The sequence below is a fragment of the Orbicella franksi genome, chromosome 4 (assembly GCF_964199315.1).
Source record: "Orbicella franksi chromosome 4, jaOrbFran1.1, whole genome shotgun sequence".
Classification (NCBI taxonomy): domain Eukaryota; kingdom Metazoa; phylum Cnidaria; class Anthozoa; order Scleractinia; family Merulinidae; genus Orbicella; species Orbicella franksi.
In genome coordinates, this window is record NC_138148.1 from 9,344,520 (window position 1) to 9,365,208 (window position 20,689).

At 39.8% G+C, this 20,689-nt stretch overlaps 2 protein-coding genes and 1 pseudogene across 5 annotated transcripts in view; all 3 read right to left on the reverse strand.

Moving 5' to 3' along the window:
• The window catches only part of LOC145483341 (uncharacterized), a 54,851-nt gene extending 54,054 nt beyond the window's left edge, over nucleotides 1-797 (reverse strand). The window contains exon 1 of the mRNA XM_081461846.1: nucleotides 677-797. The gene's annotated coding sequence lies outside the window, so the exon portion shown is untranslated. The remainder of the gene's footprint in view (nucleotides 1-676) is intronic.
• A 5,887-nt stretch (nucleotides 798-6,684) lies between these two features.
• LOC145483303 (monocarboxylate transporter 10-like) overlaps nucleotides 6,685-20,689 on the reverse strand; it is a 31,316-nt gene continuing 17,311 nt past the window's right edge. The window contains exons 5-6 of one of the 4 annotated variants that reach the window (XM_081461791.1): nucleotides 14,859-14,941; nucleotides 8,508-8,993 (exon numbers count right to left, since the gene is read on the reverse strand). In XM_081461791.1, coding sequence (XP_081317917.1) covers nucleotides 8,928-8,993; nucleotides 14,859-14,941 — 149 coding nt within the window. In that variant the 3' untranslated portion in view covers nucleotides 8,508-8,927. Of the gene's footprint in view, nucleotides 7,362-8,507; nucleotides 8,994-14,631; nucleotides 14,942-20,689 lie in introns of those variants that run through there. The other 3 variants (XM_081461792.1, XM_081461794.1, XM_081461790.1) reach the window with 3 other exon arrangements.
• On the reverse strand, nucleotides 15,693-19,358 carry LOC145484371 (monocarboxylate transporter 10-like; annotated as a pseudogene).

Below are 20,689 nucleotides of genomic sequence, written 5' to 3' on the forward strand. Positions count from 1 at the left end.
TACTTATCTCTTTCAAATGTGGACATAAAGCGACTTTATTTGTTTTCAAAAACAAGATGAGACATCAAATATATTTGTCTCGTTTTTATTTTGCATCAGACTTTCTTCGTGGCTCGCAAGCCGTATAGTTGAAGGATTTAAAGTCGCCTACACGTCTTTAAATATAAATTTCACTTCCTTGGTTACCAAGAAAGATATGTGTTTGAAGTATTTCACTCCCCTATTCTTCTCTTCCTATCAACCCTTCCCCTCACGCAGTCTACCCCCATCCCCTTCCTCTCTATTGAAGTTAATTTTTCAGAAAGTTTCAAAGCATAATTGCCATCAGCTATGATCAAGTGGCTGATGAAAAATAACTCCGACCTCACTGAGCCAGTTACAAAGACAACAAAAGCGCTATTCATTGCTGTTCTCAATCGCATTATGCCCTACACTGGCACTGAAATGACAATGCATTCTTCCATTTTGCTATATCACGTGAGTTATCTGCCAGGGCATGCAACATAATCTGAATATCAACGAATCACGAGATCAACCGTTGAACAAGGAATAAAAACAACTCAAAACAAGGACAACAAGGAAGGTTATTCACCTCTTATCTCAAACCATTTCCGCCCTCCATTTGACTGACATTTGGTTCCTTCTCGGTTCCCTCTATTATAAAAAGCCCCACTACCTCAGTGCTCCAAATCACTTGGAACACGCTGTTGAGCTTTAGGTTATTCTGCAAGCGAAGCCAAGAAGTTGATCTCGGTGCTGGCGAAGCCTCACAACCCGGTGTGCAAACACTCGATCACGCTTCCTCTTTGATTTATTTGTGGTTTTATTAAATTTCTTTTGTATTTCTTTAATGACCTATTCTTGTTGTTGAATATACATGCGACGCCTTTCAAAGGTCAAGTATAAGCGAAAATATAATAACGATATTTAATTGTAACACACCATATTTGGACAGTTTAACAAGGGCCAGGGTCCTTAAAAAATCACGGGTTAAACTATGTTTTAATCAGAAAGTACAAGGATATAAACCAAGAGATAAAAAAAGCAGGTATAGGGATTACAACAATACGGACGGCACTGACGTCGAGTGGTTCAAAATACAATACAGAGAGTACACGAATTGCCCACTATGCAATATGTTATTTGAAATTTCCATTTTAGAAGACAATAAAGTAACTAAGCAATATTACAGCTGAAAAAAAGGAAAATAAACAACCACACACAATTTCAAATTGCCAATTAATGTGCATAAAAAATTAAATGTCTCTGACAAATAGAAAAAATAGCACATTTGTGCCGGTCATTATCTACAAGTGATACAACAACAGTTTATTTCGTGCGTCCAAGGGCGGTAGAGTCAAGATCAAAAGGACTAGTGTCCAGAAGCGATTGCGACTCCCTTTTCAATTTGTTCCATAACAGCTCCAGTTACCTCTGTTCCTTTCTTGGCCAAATCCAGAATGTTGTTCCAACGCTCTGTATCCACGCTCCATTCTCCGGTTGTTTTATCTTTATATCCACTGAACGCAATTCTGACCCCTGCATGGAAAGGCGGGAGGTAAGTTTTATCTTGCCAGCTGAACTGAACCGACGCCCATTGTGTTTGAGCATCGGAGCCAGTTCTGGTTGGACTCTCGTCGGCGCCATACCATAGCATCTGAAAACCGCAGGGAATGAACATGTTGACGGTGTCGTCCGTTCTATCAATCACAACTTTCCACTGATGGTTGTACCTATCTGTGAAGGTGAACTCAAAGGGAAGTTCGGAATTCTTTTTTCCGTAGCGAAGCGTGTCGTAAGTGCGTGATCCTTCGATGTACTGCAGTTCGCCTCCCTTCTTACGATAGACACTGTTCATACCCTCATATGTCACCAGTGCTGCAGGTGTAATCGCTTTTCCATCACAAAAGATCTTCATTGTGCAAGATGTTTTCGAAACTAATCGTGCCAGCTACAGCGCACTTTGCCAACAACAAACCGCGAATGCAAGACTACAGCTGAAATGGGAAAGAACTTCGCCTAGTAACCACTATAAGATGAGTCACAACTCCTGCTGATTGGCTGAAAAAAATCATACGACTGCTATACGACAGTCATGACTTTAAAACAATGTTAATTTGATGACTCATTTTAAAGGGAAAGTACCATTGTACTAAATCATCAACTTCCTGTTTTCCGGAAAAAAACATGTTTAATAACATCTGCCAAGGCATGCAACATAATCTGACTATCAACGAATCACGAGATAAACAGTTGAACAAGGAATAAAAACAATTCAAAACAAAGACAACGAAGAAGCTAAGATTATTCACCTCTTGCCTCAAACCATTTCCGCCCTCCATTTGGCCGACATTTGGTTTCTTGCTGATTCCTTCTATTATAAAAAGCACCCCTACCTCAGTGCTCCAAGTCACTTGGAACACGCTGTTGAGCTTTAGAGTCGGCTTCAGAGTACTTTTCCACTGATTCCAAACAGGGCATGCAACATAATCTGACTACCAATGAATCACGAGCCAGAGATCAACCGTGGCAGATCAACCGTTGAACAAGGAATAACTTGACAACTCAAAACAAAGACAACAAGGAAGGTTATTCACCTCTTGTGTCAAACCATGTCCGCCCTCCATTTGACTGACATTGGGTTCCTTCTTGCCGTTCCTTCTATTTTAAAAGGCACCGCTTCCTCAGTGTTCCAAATCACTTGGAACACGCGTTGAGCTTTAGGTTATCCTGCAAGCGAAGCCAAGAAGTTTAGTTTATCTCGGTCGGTGTGCAAGCAGTCGATTACGCCACTTCTTTGATTTATTTGTTGTTTTATTAACGCCTTTGGAATAGACAGAGATTCATCATGGTAGGAGCCGGCACAGGCTGGACTCGAGGTTCTTAACAAGGTGCTAGCAGTCGGGATGAATGGTCAGTACGTCAAACTCGTTCTAGTGAAAATCACCTTTCTGAACTGATGCCAGTAGTAACAGTAACAAACCATAAATTTCTATAACCCCATTCAAGATATGGCAATAGTGCTATTGCATCAGTGTTCTCATGGTGCCTCTATTGTACTTGTCACTAGGTAATTTGTTTCTTCGGTGGGTTAAAACTAACCTCTTGCTAAAGGAAAGATTTAAAAAAGCGCTGTTCGAACAGCGTGATAGCTAGCATCGACAGGCAGCCAGTTCTGGCAAGATCATAACGTTACAGGTCGATCGCATCAAAGAAATTTACCCTGTTTCACACACTGACAAGATTGCTCGGGGAAAAAAAGATTACTCAGTGTTTGGAAAGCAGGCTATGTCCATGCACTTATGAAGTAGCTTAAACTGGCTCTGATTCGCTAGTTTCGTATGTTTTACAGAATAGCGTTCTCCTCTAGCACAGCACAAATACACCATATGCAACAAATTTATTCAAGGAAAGAGCTGTGTGATATTTAATTTACTAGAATTGCGAATGATATGAAAGGTGTTTGAAAGCTTTCAGTTCATATGAATAACTTTTTAAAATATCTCAAATTTCAGCTTTAGACAACATTTCCGTGAATACTACATTGAAAACGAGGCAATGATTGCCTGGTGGAATGACTGGAAAGCGAGAGACCAGAGGGCTAAAATCGAGAGAACTTTCAACCACGGCCGCTTTTCTAAGGAGAAAAAAAAAAAAAGAAGAAAAAAAAGACACTAAACACTAAAGCAATAAGTAACATTTTTGACGTGATTACCCATAGATTCCGCGTGAAACAACAGAAAGATTAGAGGTCTGCGCGCAGGCTAAAAATGGCCTGAATGTACAAAGAAATTGGTACCCTCAGATGTTTCAAGTGTGGAATTCCTCGATACCCTAGTGTATTGCTCAAAGTTTCTCTTGTATTTTCATTTTTCGTTTGAGAATAATGGCAATTTTTTTTCTCTCTTTCTCTCTCTCTCTTCAGGTATAGTCAATGGCAGATGGTACTGTTGCTTTACTCAAGAAGGCTTGCGGGCCAAAGGACAGCCTCTTGACTAAACAAGAAGATTTTAGAGTGTGGATGATATTCCGTCCGCCAGTAGCTTCTCGATAGAACTCTTACAGTTTTGATTATTTTGTTTCTAGTTTTCACATGTATGCTAATTGTCACGTAAAATTTCAAAGAGATGTACAATTTAGCTTTTCTTACGAGACATTAAGGCAAAATAGTCCGCCTCCTTTCATTCAGAAGTAAAGGGATCACTTTTCTTCATAGGCTACAAATTAAAAGAAAGGGAAACCATTGTGTGTTTAATTGATCCACTAAACATGTAATTTCGTGAATCGCTTGTTACATTTATCAAATTTAGCGAGCGAATTGTTCTTTAGTAAGAAATCTAAGTACACGATTACATCACATGTCTGATGTATGGGCTTTGCGCTGGTTAAAAAGCAGTTTTGAAATAATCTCAGGCTGGTATTAGAGGTTTTGGAGAGCTTGTACCCTACTTTTAGTTATTCAAACGATCATTCGATATGAGAATTTTGTGTCAAATACTCTATGAGTTTTTGTAATTTCAAATTTCAGATCCACCCTGAAGTCATCTAGTTGCAAACGGCTCTGTCAAAGCAACGCGCTCGATTATATCATATCTTTCCGACTTTTGATATTCTTTTACTTAGACAACGAACATAGAAAGTTCTTCGAGTGAACTCATCGCCCAAGGTTTCAAGCCAGGTCAACGTAGTAAACCAGCACAAGGAAGAGAATCTCAAAAAAGAAGGAGTGCTTAGCGCTTATAAATAAAGCTATAGTATATCAAAGACAAGCATAAACGTCCGTATTGTACTTTTGAGCCTGACAGAGGATGAAGCACTGACATTTGATAGTCAAACAAGTAAAGAACAAAATAGTTATCTTTCCCGAGAGAGCCGCGATCTATCTTGCCTGTATAACCGTACCGTGATGTAAATTAGGGGACTTCGACAGTTTCGTTAAGAAGATAGCCAATCAAAGGTGCAGCAATTATGTTCAATTTGAATTATTTGTTTCAGTTGTTTGCTCGGCCCCACTTGTGCTAAAACACTGCCGAGGGTAAATAAAGTTTTTTTATTTTTTTTTTATTTTTTTTTATTTTTATTTTTAAAAGCAGTAAAACAAATTATCTGCGATGCTTGTAGATTTGTTCACTTAAAGTCCCTATAAACGTGCAATAGACAGTATGCTACAATGTTGGTTTCCTCAATAAGCTTTATGTTGTGTTCTTCGTGTAAATCAAACTTTAGTCACCTTCAGCAAGACGCTTTTTAAAAAGTATGTTTAAATTATGAAAACATAAAAACCATTTAATAATAATAATAATAATAATAATAACTTTATTTAAGTGTCGATGTATTTAGCACTAGTGTGCTAATTGGGGACACTGTAAATAAATAAACAAATATTTCAAATATAACATAAACTATTAAGAATCCCACCTGGTGGGAGGCTGACCAGTTGGCTATTTACACAACGCGGCCGAGGAGTTGAACTCGGGGCTACCGAGAACAAATCCAGATAGCGGTAGGGCCCTAAACCACTCGGCCACGCCGCCTCCGCTAATACCTTCATTTGATGACCCTTAAATTAAAAACAGTTATTTCAGAAGAAGTAACCGGTGTTGATTATCGATTTCAAATCATACATATATGCCGTAAAATTTCGCCGTTAATAAGCCCTGATTTACGTTGATTCAAAAGGCTTAGTTAAGTAAGATGGGCTTATTTTGCAGAGCAATCGTAACCGACGGTGAGGGGAAAGGGGCATTTGATTAAACAATTATTTTCCATTGAACTTATTTCATTCTGCAATCAAGGAGCGATACAGTAGAAAAGCCGTTACAAATTGAGGCGAATGCTCAAAAAAATTAGCTACTTTTTCAACCGCGCTTTGCTTTGTTAGAAAACATTTGGGAGTATTAAAAGTTCAGGATTAGTCGCAAACAACAATTGTATCCGGCGTGCTTTTAGTTTCATAACACAACAAAGCACGGTTAAGGATTTTTGACTTAATTATTGAATCTAAAATTCAGTGAGCGATGATGTTCAACTAATCAAACAATACGTTTGGCTAGCGAGTGCCGGTTGATTGTTCATTATGATATTGGACCTACGGTTCAATCTACAAAGCACGTGCCAATAAACTGTTGTTGCGCGACAAATAACATCTCACAACCTCTGTTTGTTTCAGGCTCTTTTCGGAGCATGAATGAAGATATATATCAGTGTAATGTTTATCCGTACTGCACAAAAAAATCCGGGTAATGTAAATTAATGTTCCTTTACTTGACAATTCAGTTCTACGCAATTCAAATACAATACAAATGGTGCGCGCAAAATTTGTATGCTTGGATGAACTTTTCAATGTATGCAAACTGTGGAAAACAAATTTTCCTACAACATTGTCGTGATATTTGGCGAATTTACACACTTTGAATACCTGCTTGCTGTTTACTTACTCTTTTACTTATTTGTTTACCGGCTACATCAACATTATACCTAGGATATCATGTTAGATCACGGCAAACAAGGTAAAAAAATTAAACTAAAAATAGTGAACTGGATGGCAATAACAAACGTTTAAAAATGAAGTCAGCAAGTCAGTTGAGCAAGTTATCAAACGTGCTGATAGTCTACTTTTAAAAAAACAAAACAAAATAAGAGAATTAAATAACGAGAGATTAATACCACGTGTGCATGGCCTAGTTAAAAAAATTTAAATTTATGTATAACTGAGCCTTAAAAAGTGTAAAACTGAACACACTGTTTGCACGTATTAAGTCTGATTGTGCTTGATCCGTGATCGTGGAATATTTTTCAAACATTTTCAGTTGTGCAATAAATCTCTTATTAACCAATCCCGCGAGGTAGTTCAGCTATATTAGAACAATATCAGGCTGTTGTCTTATTTGCATCGACCACGCTGTGCTCGGACCGTGCTGTCAAGATTTAGGGCCTGTACTAACCCAGTACAGCTCTCACACTCGGTTCAAAATAAGAAAACTTTACTCACCGGCAACTGGTCCACCGGCGGCCGCAGATATAGAACATGTCACACTTTTGATGCAGAAAGCGGCCGTTGTTCTCTTGCTGTCCACACACGTCAGTAAAATAAAATTCTGAGTTGTTGCGAAAACACCGTCGCTCAATCCATAAATGACACTGAAAGCGATTGAGTTCCAGTATTTTGTGGTGAAGGGCAGCATATAGGCGGCGAGACCAGCTGTTACCATGCATGATTGATAAATGTACACTAGATTAACTCTCTTGTTGTTACACAGTCTTCCCGTCACCAGCCGCGAGACGCCTGAAGCAAGGCCGATACAAATGAACAGCCCAGAACCTTTCTGCACAGAAATTCCAATATCTTGACAGTACTTTACCTAAGAAATGATAATATAAACCGCTTTAATAATTAGAAATGCTCTTAATTGTCAAACAAAGCAGAAACAAGCCCTGTAAAGCATACTCGAGACGACTTTCAGTTTTGTGCACTCAATCGAAAGGTCCGAAATTAACCTCGACCCACCAACGTCCCTAAAGTTGATTTAACTTTACAAGACGTTGTTTGATTTTGCATCTTGGGTCCCAATCAAAACTATCTGTTTCACGGTCATTTTTGTAGAGAGAAGAGCTCTGGGCTGGAGGATAGTGTAGTGTCCTTATTCCGGCGTTTTTTTTTTTTTTTTGAGCCAATATTCTCAAACGTTATGTGCATGAAAAAGGAAATCATAGTCTTGATGAAGTTCTGTCAGTGCGGTAACTGTATTACTGTAGCCTACAGAGCGGTTTTTATTTGAGTGTCGAAGAGAAACTGATTTTGCATTACCACGCTACACGATTGGCTTAAAAAACACGCGCCACGTTTTCATCCAATCAGAAGTAAAACCATGCAAAACCAATCGTGACTCGCTCGCGTTTTCCCGCGCTTCGCGCCAGCTATATGTAATGACGTCGAGCTCTGATTGGTTTACGGTGTTGTTTGTGTCGTTTACAATTGGCCAGAGTGATAACTTTGTTTTGGTTTCACAACGCTCAATCGAAAACTTCGCTCTATAGAAAACACAAGCAAGCAATGATCACACTACACATCGCTACGGCTTGGCCATGGCCGGGACTCTCGTTCTCAAAGTTCGAGCCTTTTCAGTCACGGTGAATAAACGACCTGCGCCATGCGTTCCGCGCGAAAATGCTGGCTCAGAGGTCCCGTATCTTATTGCCCCACCTAGGAACGACATTGCCATGGACAGATTCTTCGTCCTCATAAGGACTGTTAGCATATAAATACATACGAAGCATTTGAACCTGTGCATATTTTACGAGTTATTCTCAGCTCCTTTCACCTTACAATGATTTAAATATTATTAATTAACTGCTCGGAAGTACAAAGCGACTTAGTTCTCAATTTAAACTAACCAGATTGATATAAGGAATATACTTTCCAAAAGTGACAAGCGTGAACGACGTTACAAGTACAGTGCACGCTGGAAAGCCCCCACTCTCCAGTACAGAGAGATCCCTGTCTTCTCGTCTCCTGCTTCTTCGTTGTTGTTCTCTTCAGTGCCATACTTTTCCGCTGTTGTTATTTCTTCTTCTACGTATGGATTGAAACTCAGACTCAAAATGCGAACAAGGCCGTACATTGCTGCCATTGTTCTGGAAGTGTTACTCCATTCAAACGAGTCTAAGAGGACTGAAGCAAAGGTCCGGTGTAGAGGACCACGACACTCGCGCCCAACGAAGCAACGCCAGTAGCTACGGACAACTTGTCTGTAAATTATTTAGCGATTACAAGGTAGTATGCATTGTATGTCAGACACCCTTCAAATCAGTACAAGGCGCTATACGTGAAGTACATCACTGTGAGGCTCTGGACAAATGAAGTCAACACCAGACCCGCAATGCATAGCGTGCCTCCCAAAACACATGTTATGCGGCAACCAAAGCGATCACTCAGATAGCCTGCCAGCGGACTTGCAAACCATACCATGCCATACAGATTGAGCCGACAAAAGCTGAAAATAAAAACGTTATTCAATGAATGATAGTTATTTTTGCGCCTTTATTGTACAAGATAATAATACTTATTATACATTTTTATAGCGCTAATGCTATGAAATATTCAATAGCGCTTTACATAAAAAGATCTAGAAGCTAACAAACTAAAACAAAGATCTATACTGAAAAGAATAAATAAGAATACAAAAATATAAAACGGCCCATGTAACTAAGATTTACACAAATTATAAAGAGTCATAAGCGATTTTTTAAAAATGTCCAAAGTCGAGCTTGATGGTACGGCCAAGGGCAAATTGGTCCATAAAAATGGACCCGAACGAGAAAAGGCGCGGTCTCCAAGTGTAGTGCATTTCGCTCTTGGCACGAATGGAAGGGCTTGATGACAGGAACAAAGTGAAAATCTCAGATTAGGCTTGTGACAGAGGATAAACTTTACTGGGAGCCACTGGAGGTTAACAAGAGCAGGAGTGATGTGATCAAATTTAGGAGTCTGATATATCACTCTAGCAGCGGCATTCAGAATCTTCTGAAGACGATCAAGTTGGTATTTGGGAAGACCGAAGAGAATTGAATTACAGTAGTCAAGGTGCGAGGTGGCAAAGGCATGACCCCGGTGTAAGTTATTTCCTCTCTTTCAAATGTTGTAAAGCCCACGAAAAGCTTTGCTACAAATCTACCCGACGTGACATCCATAGACATGTGACAATCAAACCAGGAACCAATCAGTCACGATATTTTGAGTTATTTTGGCCACGTACAAAATTACCTTTAAATGGTAGGAAACCTGAAAATAACAGATAATAAGATAGAAAAACACCAGAGACATAATGATAAACCATAAAGGAACTAGTATGGCTAAGGATGGAGAAGATTAACACGGACTGGAAACGACGAATTTGAAAAATTGAAGCTAAACTTTTCAATATGCGCAAACTGAGACGTTGTTCCTTTAATGACAGAATCACCAACAACAATAGAATCAATGGATATTTTTTGTAAGCTGGTGACGGGTACCAATAATTAGAAACTCAGTTTTCGTGTTGTTGATCATGACCATCAAGCGGTTAGCAGTTAGCCATGCGCGGACATCAGCAACACAATTCTCAACTGATCGGCAGCCAAACCATCGCGTTACCTTCCAAGAGCCGTTAGCACTAAATACTAAACGGCAAATTTAAAACAAGATTTTTGAAAGAAAAACGTTATCATTTTGTGAGCATAATTTGGGCATCTAGGGGCATAAATTGTGAATTTTGGCATAATTTTTCGCTTAATTCGAAAAAATCGGAGCAGTACTAGCAGCATAATATGATACTGAAGCACGTTCGGCCAAGGCCCGTATTTGTGTGTGCAGTCTTCTAGCTCCTTCTAACCGTTATATTAACTTAATGTCGTTATTATTTTTCGAGAGAGCCTAATTTCGCGGAATTATTGAAACATCAAATTTTGCTAGACTCAGCTTTCCCCATTTGACGATAAAATTCGATGGAAGGAAATGTGTTCTATGTATTCTATGTATTCCCACAGTAACAAATAGTCTCAGAATAATCGAATCGATGTTATAGATCACTGAACAGAGCCATAGCAAAATAAGACACAACTTAATCTAAGGTAGTGAATTTCAATTGAACACATTTGAACTTAACCCAGGCTGTGTTGCAAAAGTTTGCGATTCAATGCAATGTCATACAGTCTTTGAAGACGACACTGCGTACTTTTTTTAATTTTCGAAGATAATTGCGGTTGTAAAAAAAAAAAAACCACAAGGAACGCAAATGAATAATATAATGCTTTTTCTAAGGGGCAATGCCCAACACCGTTTTTCGAGTATATTTAACTGATTGCAATCTAAAATCGAACCTGTCCTCGGCTGTCCAGTGCATGGCAGGCTATTTCAAACCAGTCAATGTTGGACTGGCAGGCTGTACAGACTGCGCGCTTTTTGAGCTAACTGCACTAACCTGTTCTCTTTCTGGTCTCGTCAAAGTATTCCATCAGAGCCGGGAACAGAACACCAAAGCTGAGAGCCATACCAATATTAACAGCATTGCAAACCGCTGCTGAAACACACACGATCCATGACCACGAACTTGCTTTGAAACGTTTTCCAGTAAAGAACCATGATACTCTCCTAAAGCAGTGCATGGTGTCTTTTTCTTCTACCATTTCAACCAGCCGAAATATCGACCAATTTAGAACTGCTTAATTAAGAGATTTTGCTGTAGACTTCAACCATATAATGGTAAAAAAAAAAAAAGTCGAAAGAATAAAAGCATATAAGAATTGATCCTAGGAGACTGGATTAAAGGATCAATTTTGAATTATGGAAACTTCGCAACCAAATGTATATGGTGCTAGTTTAATGAAAGATAATGAGTCGATAAGGTCGGGGTTTGATTGGTTCGCATTTAAACGAACTAAGTCACCTAAACTCGAAAGATAGAATCAAGATCATCCCGTATTTAGCTATTGCCTTGAACGAGTTGTCAGATAACAAGCGTAAATTCGAAAAAAACAAATAAAGAATCGCGAGAATCCAACGAAATGAGACGAGACATAACTGACATGTTAGGTAAAGAGCGAACGACCTTTTTATGTATGCACGTGACACTGAAAGAGGATGGTTGTTCGACTATTTTCACAAACTTTCCTATTATGGACGTTTAGACCTCAATTCACTCTGTTTTAATACTCAGTTTACTCCCTCTCGGTACCCTGTGGGGAGGGGTAACCTCAGAAAAATTGTGCGGGGGAGTGAAGAGAGCTTACTGAAACTCTTACTGTATTTCACAAAAAAAAAAAATAATAATAATAACAATAATAATAATAATAATAAAAACGATCGCGATATTCACTACCCTTTTTCAAACCTGACCTTTCCAGCACATACCCAATTCATACGAAACATACCTCATTCAAGGCAAGAGTTGTGTACAAACCATACTCTATCGGACACTAAAACGGACATATAAGGTGAAGAACTAACGACCGATGTATGCACGCGACACTGAAAGAAGATGATTGTCCGAACAATCTCACGACTTTTATTATTATGGACGTTTAGAGCTTGCTCTTTAAATGGACAAGGTATAATGTTTATTTCCCATGAATGCATGGCTTTATCCTGGATGGGAGGGGGTACTCCCTTATATGGGCCATAGAGGTATGTGCGGCCCCAAAGGGTATGGTTTTCAGCCGTTTCGGTCATAAATAGGGTATCGATTATGGCCATTTTGGTCGTAAATAGGGTATGGTTTATGCAGTCTTATCTTGAACAGAGTATGTTTTTTTTAGAAGAAGCTACCATTTTTATCATTATCGACTCAATTCATACGAAAGAAACCTAATTCAAGACAAGAGTTGTGTACAAACCATATCCTATTGAGCACCAAAACGGCTAAAAAGGGATACCCTTTGGTGTCGCACATACCTATATAGCTCATGTAGGGAAGTATCCCCCAGCCCGGGCTCGGTAAAATCTCTGGTTTGTGGCTGTAGAAGTCCTTCGCTTTGACCAATGTCAAGTTTCTTTCACCAGTCTCGCCACTTATAAGGACTCCACCAATTGGATGATGAGCCAAGCTCTAACGAAGAACCAAGAATGAGCAAATAAAACAACAATAACTTCGCCATTTGGATTGCTTTCTACGTGTCTGAATGTGCATTACCTGCATGTCCAATTTGTCCATCAAACGAAGATACAATGCAAGCAGCGCAAGCGTGGTATTTTAATCAATGACCGTCAATGTTGCAGAATGTTAAAGAAGCTCTCGGGTTGCTTGAAAAACGACAGGAAATTATTAGCTTTTAGAGCAGTCAGGTGCAAATTATAGCTTTACACTGCTTTCGATTCCCGCGTTACTCTTAACATAATCGTATCCATAACAAAATTCCCGATCGCGATCGGTTCTCCGCACGTCTATTTGTCACGCACTCGGCGCGCGATCACCTGGGTGTCCAATTACAGGTATCCAATTTGACCCTTTGGTAGTTGGATACCCACGTGATTCGCACTTCAATTACGCGCTCTTTAATGGCTTCCTTCGCGATGTTTCCTACAGTTTTCAAAACTTATGAAAAGCGCTACAGACGTTTTCGATCAAAAGAAGTTCTCAAAGACATTTTTAATTTCCGAAATTTATTATAGATACGATTAATTAGTAATTGGACCTCGTGTCGTACAATTCAGGGAGTAATCATGCTCATAATTTCAAATCGGCCTCGCGCTTTGCGCTCGTCCGATTTTGAAATTACTCGCGCGATTGCTCCCTGAATTGTACTCCACTCGGTCAAATTACTATGACTTATCTGCGAAAATCACTGTATTAAGGTGGCCGAACACAGTTTTCAAGAGCCTATGCCTAATTCACCATTTCTTTTAAGCTATTTATGCTTTGGCGCCCGTTTTTTGCAAGAGTCAAGGTTAATCACAGAAAAGTTTATTCTCGCATTTTGGCTAAGGTGTGTGCTGTTGCCATGGCAACGGGGCTGGTTAAAAACAAGGCTTAAAAAATGGTTTTTGTTTATTTAAAAAAAATCCAGTCATTAGATTTTTTTCATCATTTGCCCACTACGAATTGACATTAAATCCCTTCTGTCAACACTGTTCTAATCAAATTTTGACATAGGCGATTTTCGTAAAACGTTTTCACTGCATGTTCTGTATTAATAAAAATTCCCTATGTCAAATTCAGATTTTTTGCGATAGATCATTCACGTGGTTTCTGAACTATTTTTTTGCCAAATTTCTTGAAATTCTAACGACTGGATCGTCAGAAATCGGCAAGTTTCTGCAAAAGCAATCGGTCTCAATTTTTCGAGCAACTGCGCATGCGCTGCATTTAACTGGGTTCTTTCGGTGAGAAAGAAAAAGCCGAGAATTGCTGGGTTCTTTGCGTCGTTACCTTTTCTAACATATCTTTGTAATAAAAGACTAAAGCCATCAATAACGCACTGCGTTCAATAATAGAGAAAAATAGCACAGATAGTGCGGGTGTTGAGTAAATAAAATGATCGCTCTATTGACGGCATGTTTGTTTTTGCAATCCCTGTGCGCGCGCTCAATTGCATCAGCAAAAGCGCGCGCGAAAACTGTGTTCGGCCACCTTAAGTATTGGATTGTATGCAGCCGCCATATTGTACCAATCTCTGACTAGAGGGAGAACCAGGTTTTACCATTCTTTTCGCGCAGGCTCCTCGCGACCAGGCAAATACTGCTTATATCTGGATATTGCTCACTAAGACATCCAAGATAGCGCCCCATTACCGGAAAAGGATGGTTCAGACTATCGACCTGACAACGGCATAAAAATGCAAGACATTTATACTGGAAAACTATTCGTAGAAGAGAAATTGATCGCTTACTTCACCACGAAATACAGTTGGTGGCATTTATTTCACATCGTTGTTTTGCAGAAGCTTAAAGGATATAGTTAACAAATTAGAAGTCAGATAGTAACTAGGACAGAGGACGTCCAAAGTCATTAGACACTCTGTTTAATGACGTTTCTAGAGTCCTAGTTTTTCGCGTAGTCAACATTTCAAACGCTGCTTAAACACCGCGGTGGAATAGATTTGAGTTTGTGAGGGAGGGGATTGATCATGACCTAATAGAAACACTATACCACCCGGGAGTACTAGGATAGGCAAGACTTAAATTAATAATAGACAGTTACATGACTGCGCTAGAACTGCGCATTTTCGTCAAGGTCCCAGCGCGGAGCTTCCTTCCAAATTCTTGCGCCTGCTCAGTTTGAACCTCCTTCGATACTGTGCCAATAAACTCTTCTTCGTTTAATTCTACTTCCGAGTTCTCTAGGTGAACTTAGAGAGATTCTCCAGTTGATGTAAATCATTATTACTGGTATCAGGAAAGCAGCAAACAGTACTCCTCCAGTCATGTAGAATGAGTAGATATAGCTCCCTGTGTGGTCCGCTATCAAGGCTGAAGAAAAGAAAGAAAAATATCTCAAGAAACGACTTTGAAAAGTAGGCTGTACTCTCCCCGAAGAATTAAAAAAATGTAACCAAATCAAAGCCGGGAGATGCTTTTTGAAAAAGCATTTCCTGGCTTTGATTTGATGTTGCTGTTATTCAACCAATTTATTCAATTTCTCTTGGAGATCCAAGGAATCGGGGTTTCCTCGGTTTGTTTAATATATGGAGAATAGTTTCATTGCATGGTTATCTTGCTATCAGTAAGAATCCTTATTACATGGCTAGCTCCGTGAGGCGGGCAAGATGAACCAAATCCTGCGGTGTGATTGGCTACCCGAGTGGGCAAGATGGCGCTATCTTGCCTGCTCGGGATTACCCGCTGTGTCCCGGAAGAAAATAGCGTTCTTTTTTCCATATGATAAATCCGATATTAACTAAGCTTAATGTTCAAGCATTGATGACACTGTCTCATACCTTTCGTACAGGGTTATAGTTCCGGGACAAAAATAAAAACAATAAACGATAAAATAAATGAATTTATTTAGAGGGGAGGCCGCGTCAGCCTTAGCTGATTTTTATGCGGGTCCGCTATCCTGGTCGAATGGAATTTGGTTTTGGTGGAGGGAGGAAACCGGGCGAAAAACCCGCGGAGCAAGGCGAGAACCAACAGCAAACTCTACCCACATATGGCACCAGGCCGAATCGAATCCGGGCCACACTGGTGGGAGGCGAGAGCTCTCACCACTGTGCCATCCCTGCTATCCACTGGGACAAACTGGAAGAGCCATATCATTATTTGCTTTTGTTTTTGTACCCACCACACTGGGCTCAAAACGTACTGTACTTTCTGTCAAGACCTCAGGCCTGCCCACTCTCCCACCCCCCACAAGACAATTCTCGCGCTCGGTTTGAAGTAAGATTATTAACTCACCAGCAACTGGTCCACCGGCGGCGCAAGAGAAAGAATACACCAAATTGTTGATGCAGAAAGCGGCCGTTGTTCTCTTGCTGTCCACAACCGTCAGTAAAATATAACATTGAGTTGTTATGAAAACCCCATCGCTCAGTCCATAAATGACACTCAAAGCGATTAAGTTCCAGTATTTTGTGGTGAAGGACAGCATAAAGGCGGGGAGACCAGCTGTTACCATGCCTGATTGATAAATGTACACTGGATTAACTCTCTTGTTGCTACACAGTCCTCCCGTCGCCAGTCGGGCGACACATGAGGCAAGGCCGAGAACAGCCGAGAACCTTTCTGCGTAGAGACGCCGAGATCTTCACATTACTTGACCTAAAAACATAACAAAGACTTCTTAAGAAAGTTCTTATCAAACAAATTTGAAAACTACATTAAATAAACTGAGGACATTTTTTCGTGCGCTCAATCCAACTTCCGAAACTTGACCCAAAAACTTCCATCAAGTTGATTTAGCTGCATAGAAATCTAACTGTCAGTCGGTTTCTTAGCCATGCGGAAAAGAGGATAATGCATTTGAATCGTACAATTCAAGAGTAGTTTTCATTCGCTTAGCCATTATGGTATATATAAACAATAGCCTCCATTTGGAGCGAAAATATGCACGGATATTTGTCCGCGGACATTATCTGTTCCGAGAAGCGAACAGTTTTCCGAGAACGTAGCTCGAGGAAAACTTTCGCTTCGAGGGACAGATAATGTCCAAGGACAAATATCCGTGCATATTTTCGCGCCAAATGGAGGCTATTGTGTTTATTATTCTTCGAATATTTTTCGCAACAAGCACGGTTTTGAAAATTGGGGAGAATCACTCGGGGAGAAAATTGGGGAGAATCGTCTCGTGACGCTTTTAGACCAATTGCGCGCGAGCGAAAATATTTGATGGATTATAAGAGCCATTTTACCATGCATGCTCTACAAATATGGTAAGAGTCTGCGTAATTTTCTGAGGCGTTTTTATCTTCATTTTATTTTAGTTTTCTATATTTTGGGGACGTTTTAAATAAAACAATTATACCACTTGCGCTTGTTGGATGTGTTATATCATCTTGTGTTATTGCCTACTCGTCCCACCTTACAAATACATAACTGCTCAGAGGTGAAGTATGATAAAGTACGCGTAATTTAAGTTAACTAACCAGATTGATGTAAGGAATATACATCCCAAAACTGGCGAAAATAAACGACGTTACAATAACAGTGTAAGCAGAAAAGCTCCACACGCACTGGAGTAGAGAGAGATGCCTGTCTTGTCGCCTCTTTCTTCCACTTTGTTGTTCTTTTCAGTGTTAAACTTCTCCACAATTGTTATTTCTTCTACGTATGGATTGAAACTCAGACTAAAGATGGAGACAAGGACGTACGCTGTAGTCATTATTCTAAACGTGCATGTTTCCCCATTCAAACGAGTCCAAGAGGACTTGAAGCAAAGGTCCGGTGTAGAGGACCCCTACACCCGCGCCCAATGAAACGACGCCAGTAGCTACAGACAACTTCTTTGTAAAGTATTTAGCGATTACAAGATAGCAAGGATTGTATGTCAAGCAAGTTCCTAAACCGTACAAGGCGCTATATGTGAAGTACATCATCGTGAGGCTCTGCACGTATGACGTCGACAACAGTCCCGTAATGCATAGCGTGCTTCCCAAGAAACATATGACGCGGCAACCAAAGCGATCCCAGAGATAACCTGCCAGCGGACTTAAGAACCATAACATGCCAGACAGATTGAGCCGACAAAAGCTGAAAAGAAAAAAAAAGAACAACAATTATTCACTAACTGATAGCTATTTTTCACCCTCAATACCTCATTTCGGGGGAATCCTAGTTTGCGAGAAAATAAAAGCGCTACATTTTGCTTTACAAAATCTTGCGATTTGACGACATTGGTGATGAAAGGAAATTAAGTTTCTAAACGCCGGATCCGCAGTAACAAACGGTCGGTCTCAGAATCGATGTTACAGATCAACAAAAACAAAGCAAAACAAAAGAAAAGGACCTTTAGTATAAAGTTCGGCATTTTATAGCATGATCTTCCCTGTGCTGTGTTAGGATGGACGTGTTTTACAACAGGGTGTCGCACTTTTGCGACAGTCTTTCGCAATTTAATCTCGCCATATCGCCAAAATGTACCGCCAAAATAACTAACAATAGATTAATTCAATCTCGTTGCCTTAATTAATAAGAACTTTGGCGTAGGAGTAGAAAATTCAAAGCGCAGCTTTTATTGAGCTTTTCACGCATTAAACGAGATGAACTTCAAATATGGCACTGTGTTTACAAGCCAAATTAAATACTACGGAATTCAAAGCTAAGAATTCAAATCGTTCAGTTTGTATAGCGTTTGTAAGGTCTGTCTCCACTGTCTATCCAGTTTCCCTCTGAAATCGTTCAGACATCATGTTCCGTAGCATTTTGATTGCAAAACAACTTGAATGGTTGTTGAACTTCAAAATTATCATGTTTTCAATATAATAATGTCTAATTGGCTTCTTTTAGTTGCCATGAACACATTTCAACTCCCTAAAGAAGAGAGTATATGTTATGAATTAATAACAAAAGCGAACACTACAGACCAACATTTCGCAATCTTCTTGATTTAATAAACTTGAGTCAGTGAACTGAAGAGCAGTGTTTCTTGCGAAATAGAAACTAGCTCTTTTCTTATCCAACCACGCTAAGAATTGAGGATGACTGCAGACGCAGTATTCCCTTCACAGACTTCTAAATTAAATTGACTGATCAAAATGCTAAATAATCGAGCGTTGGTAAATTAAGTTGTCCGCAACAAAAACAGAACTTAAGTTTTGTACAGTGATGTGTATTTTATTTGTAAAACTGGTCAATACCGAATGAAGAACATAAAATGCAGCACCATTGGCAATCCAACGACATCGAAGGTAGCGAATTTCAATTGAACGCATTTTGAATTCAACATTGCGAGATGCAACGTCAATGTCAGTGTTTGAAAACGACAGTGCGTACGTATTTTTCAACTTCAGGTGATCATTACAGTTGTATTAGAACAGCAAGGAATGCGAACAGAAAGCGATTCCCTAGGCGCAAAGCCCAGCACCGTTTTTCGAGTAAATTTAACTGGTCATTCGCAATTTTAAAATCGAACCTGTCCTCGGCTGTCTTGTATATGACCCTCTAATTTCGAACCTGTCAATGTTCCTACAAGGACATGATCAGCCGTTTTTCGTTGTTAAATCTGCAGATTTTAAAGGCGTTTTTCAGAAACTAATCAACAGCACTCAACGCGACTACCTCATCGATCGATACACTTGACCGGCTGACGGGAGCTATAAGAATATGTTCACTAGCCTGTTCTCTCTCTGGTCTCGTCAAAGAAGTCCATCAAAACCGGGAACAGAACACCAAAGCTAAGTACCATACCAAAATTAACAGAATTACAAACTGCTGCTGAAACACACACGATCCATGACCATGAACTATCCTTGAAACGTTTTCCGATAAAAAACCATGATACTTTTCTAAAGCATCCATTTCAACCACTCAAGATATCGTCCAGTTCAGTTGGAACCGTTCAAAACGACTTTGCCGTATGCTTGCACGGTTAAAATGCTAAAAACTGTGAAAGAGTTAAAGTTGATATGAAAAATTTCTCCTGGAAACTGGATTAAATGATCAACTCCGAAACTACTGAAATTTCGCTACCCAGGAGGTTCGCATATACAGCTTCTTTGATAGAATATAATAACTCGATACGCCTGGTCTTTGATTGGTTTGCGTGATTGAACCTACCGAGGGGAGGGTGGTTCTAGTTTGTTGCAGCAAGGGCCTGCGGTGAATTTTCCACTCTATCTATACCCGGGGATGAGTTTTATGTACACGATTCATTTATTGGTTATGGTTGATACTGACAAATGAATATAGCACCAGGAAGTGTTTGTTCTTCTACACAGCTTGTCTTCAGCGCTTTCTAGAAATTGTGTTTATGCCACTGAGTTCGTCCTCCGTGCAGTAGATTTTGGCGGAAAAGCTCTAAAAAAATTTCTTCGGTACTCGTCCCGTCAACTTAAGCTTCATTTCACTGGTTAACTGGCCATGACAAATCGATGTTCTTTTTTTAACTTTTGAAGCGGACCGTGTAGTGGCAGTCAACCTGTTCCGGCATATATGGCCGTTAGGCCGGGAAAAAAGCACAACAACTGACAATGTTTTTGTTAGACGTTTCCCTCAAACTTTGTCCGATAAATTTTCTCGGTTCATACGTAAATGCAACTAATTTAAATTTCGGAAATATGCCAATAGCAATTAAATTGGGAACTAGCAACAATCAAAGTTGCAAAGCCTAATTTCGAGAGTTCGTAGCCCGAGTCAAGTTTAAGTCAAGTAAAATTTTTCTATTTTTCTGTTTTGTTTGTTCGATGTTTTGCCTTTCTTTGGGGGGGGGGGGGGGGGGGATGGTCTTATCGTTTTAATTGCTCGGTAAAAATGATGTACCAGAGGCACAAAAACAGCACAAGATTTGACTTTTTTTCACTGCCGATTGCGAGAGAAATTTTTGCTTTTATTAGCGGCTGCTCTTCAAAGAAGTAAACATTCCTAGGCATCCATTAGTTTTCCTCACTGATTCCAACCTCTATTAATAACTTTTATTGCAGTTGAGTCTGCGGTCAAAAATTCTTTTGTTTCAAAAGGCATGCAAACGAGGCGAAAGGGTCAATACAATGCAGAATTGACCCTTTCGCCTCGTCTGTGTGTCAAGCCGCTGATAACTGCAAAAACAGCTATCACATCCAACTGAGG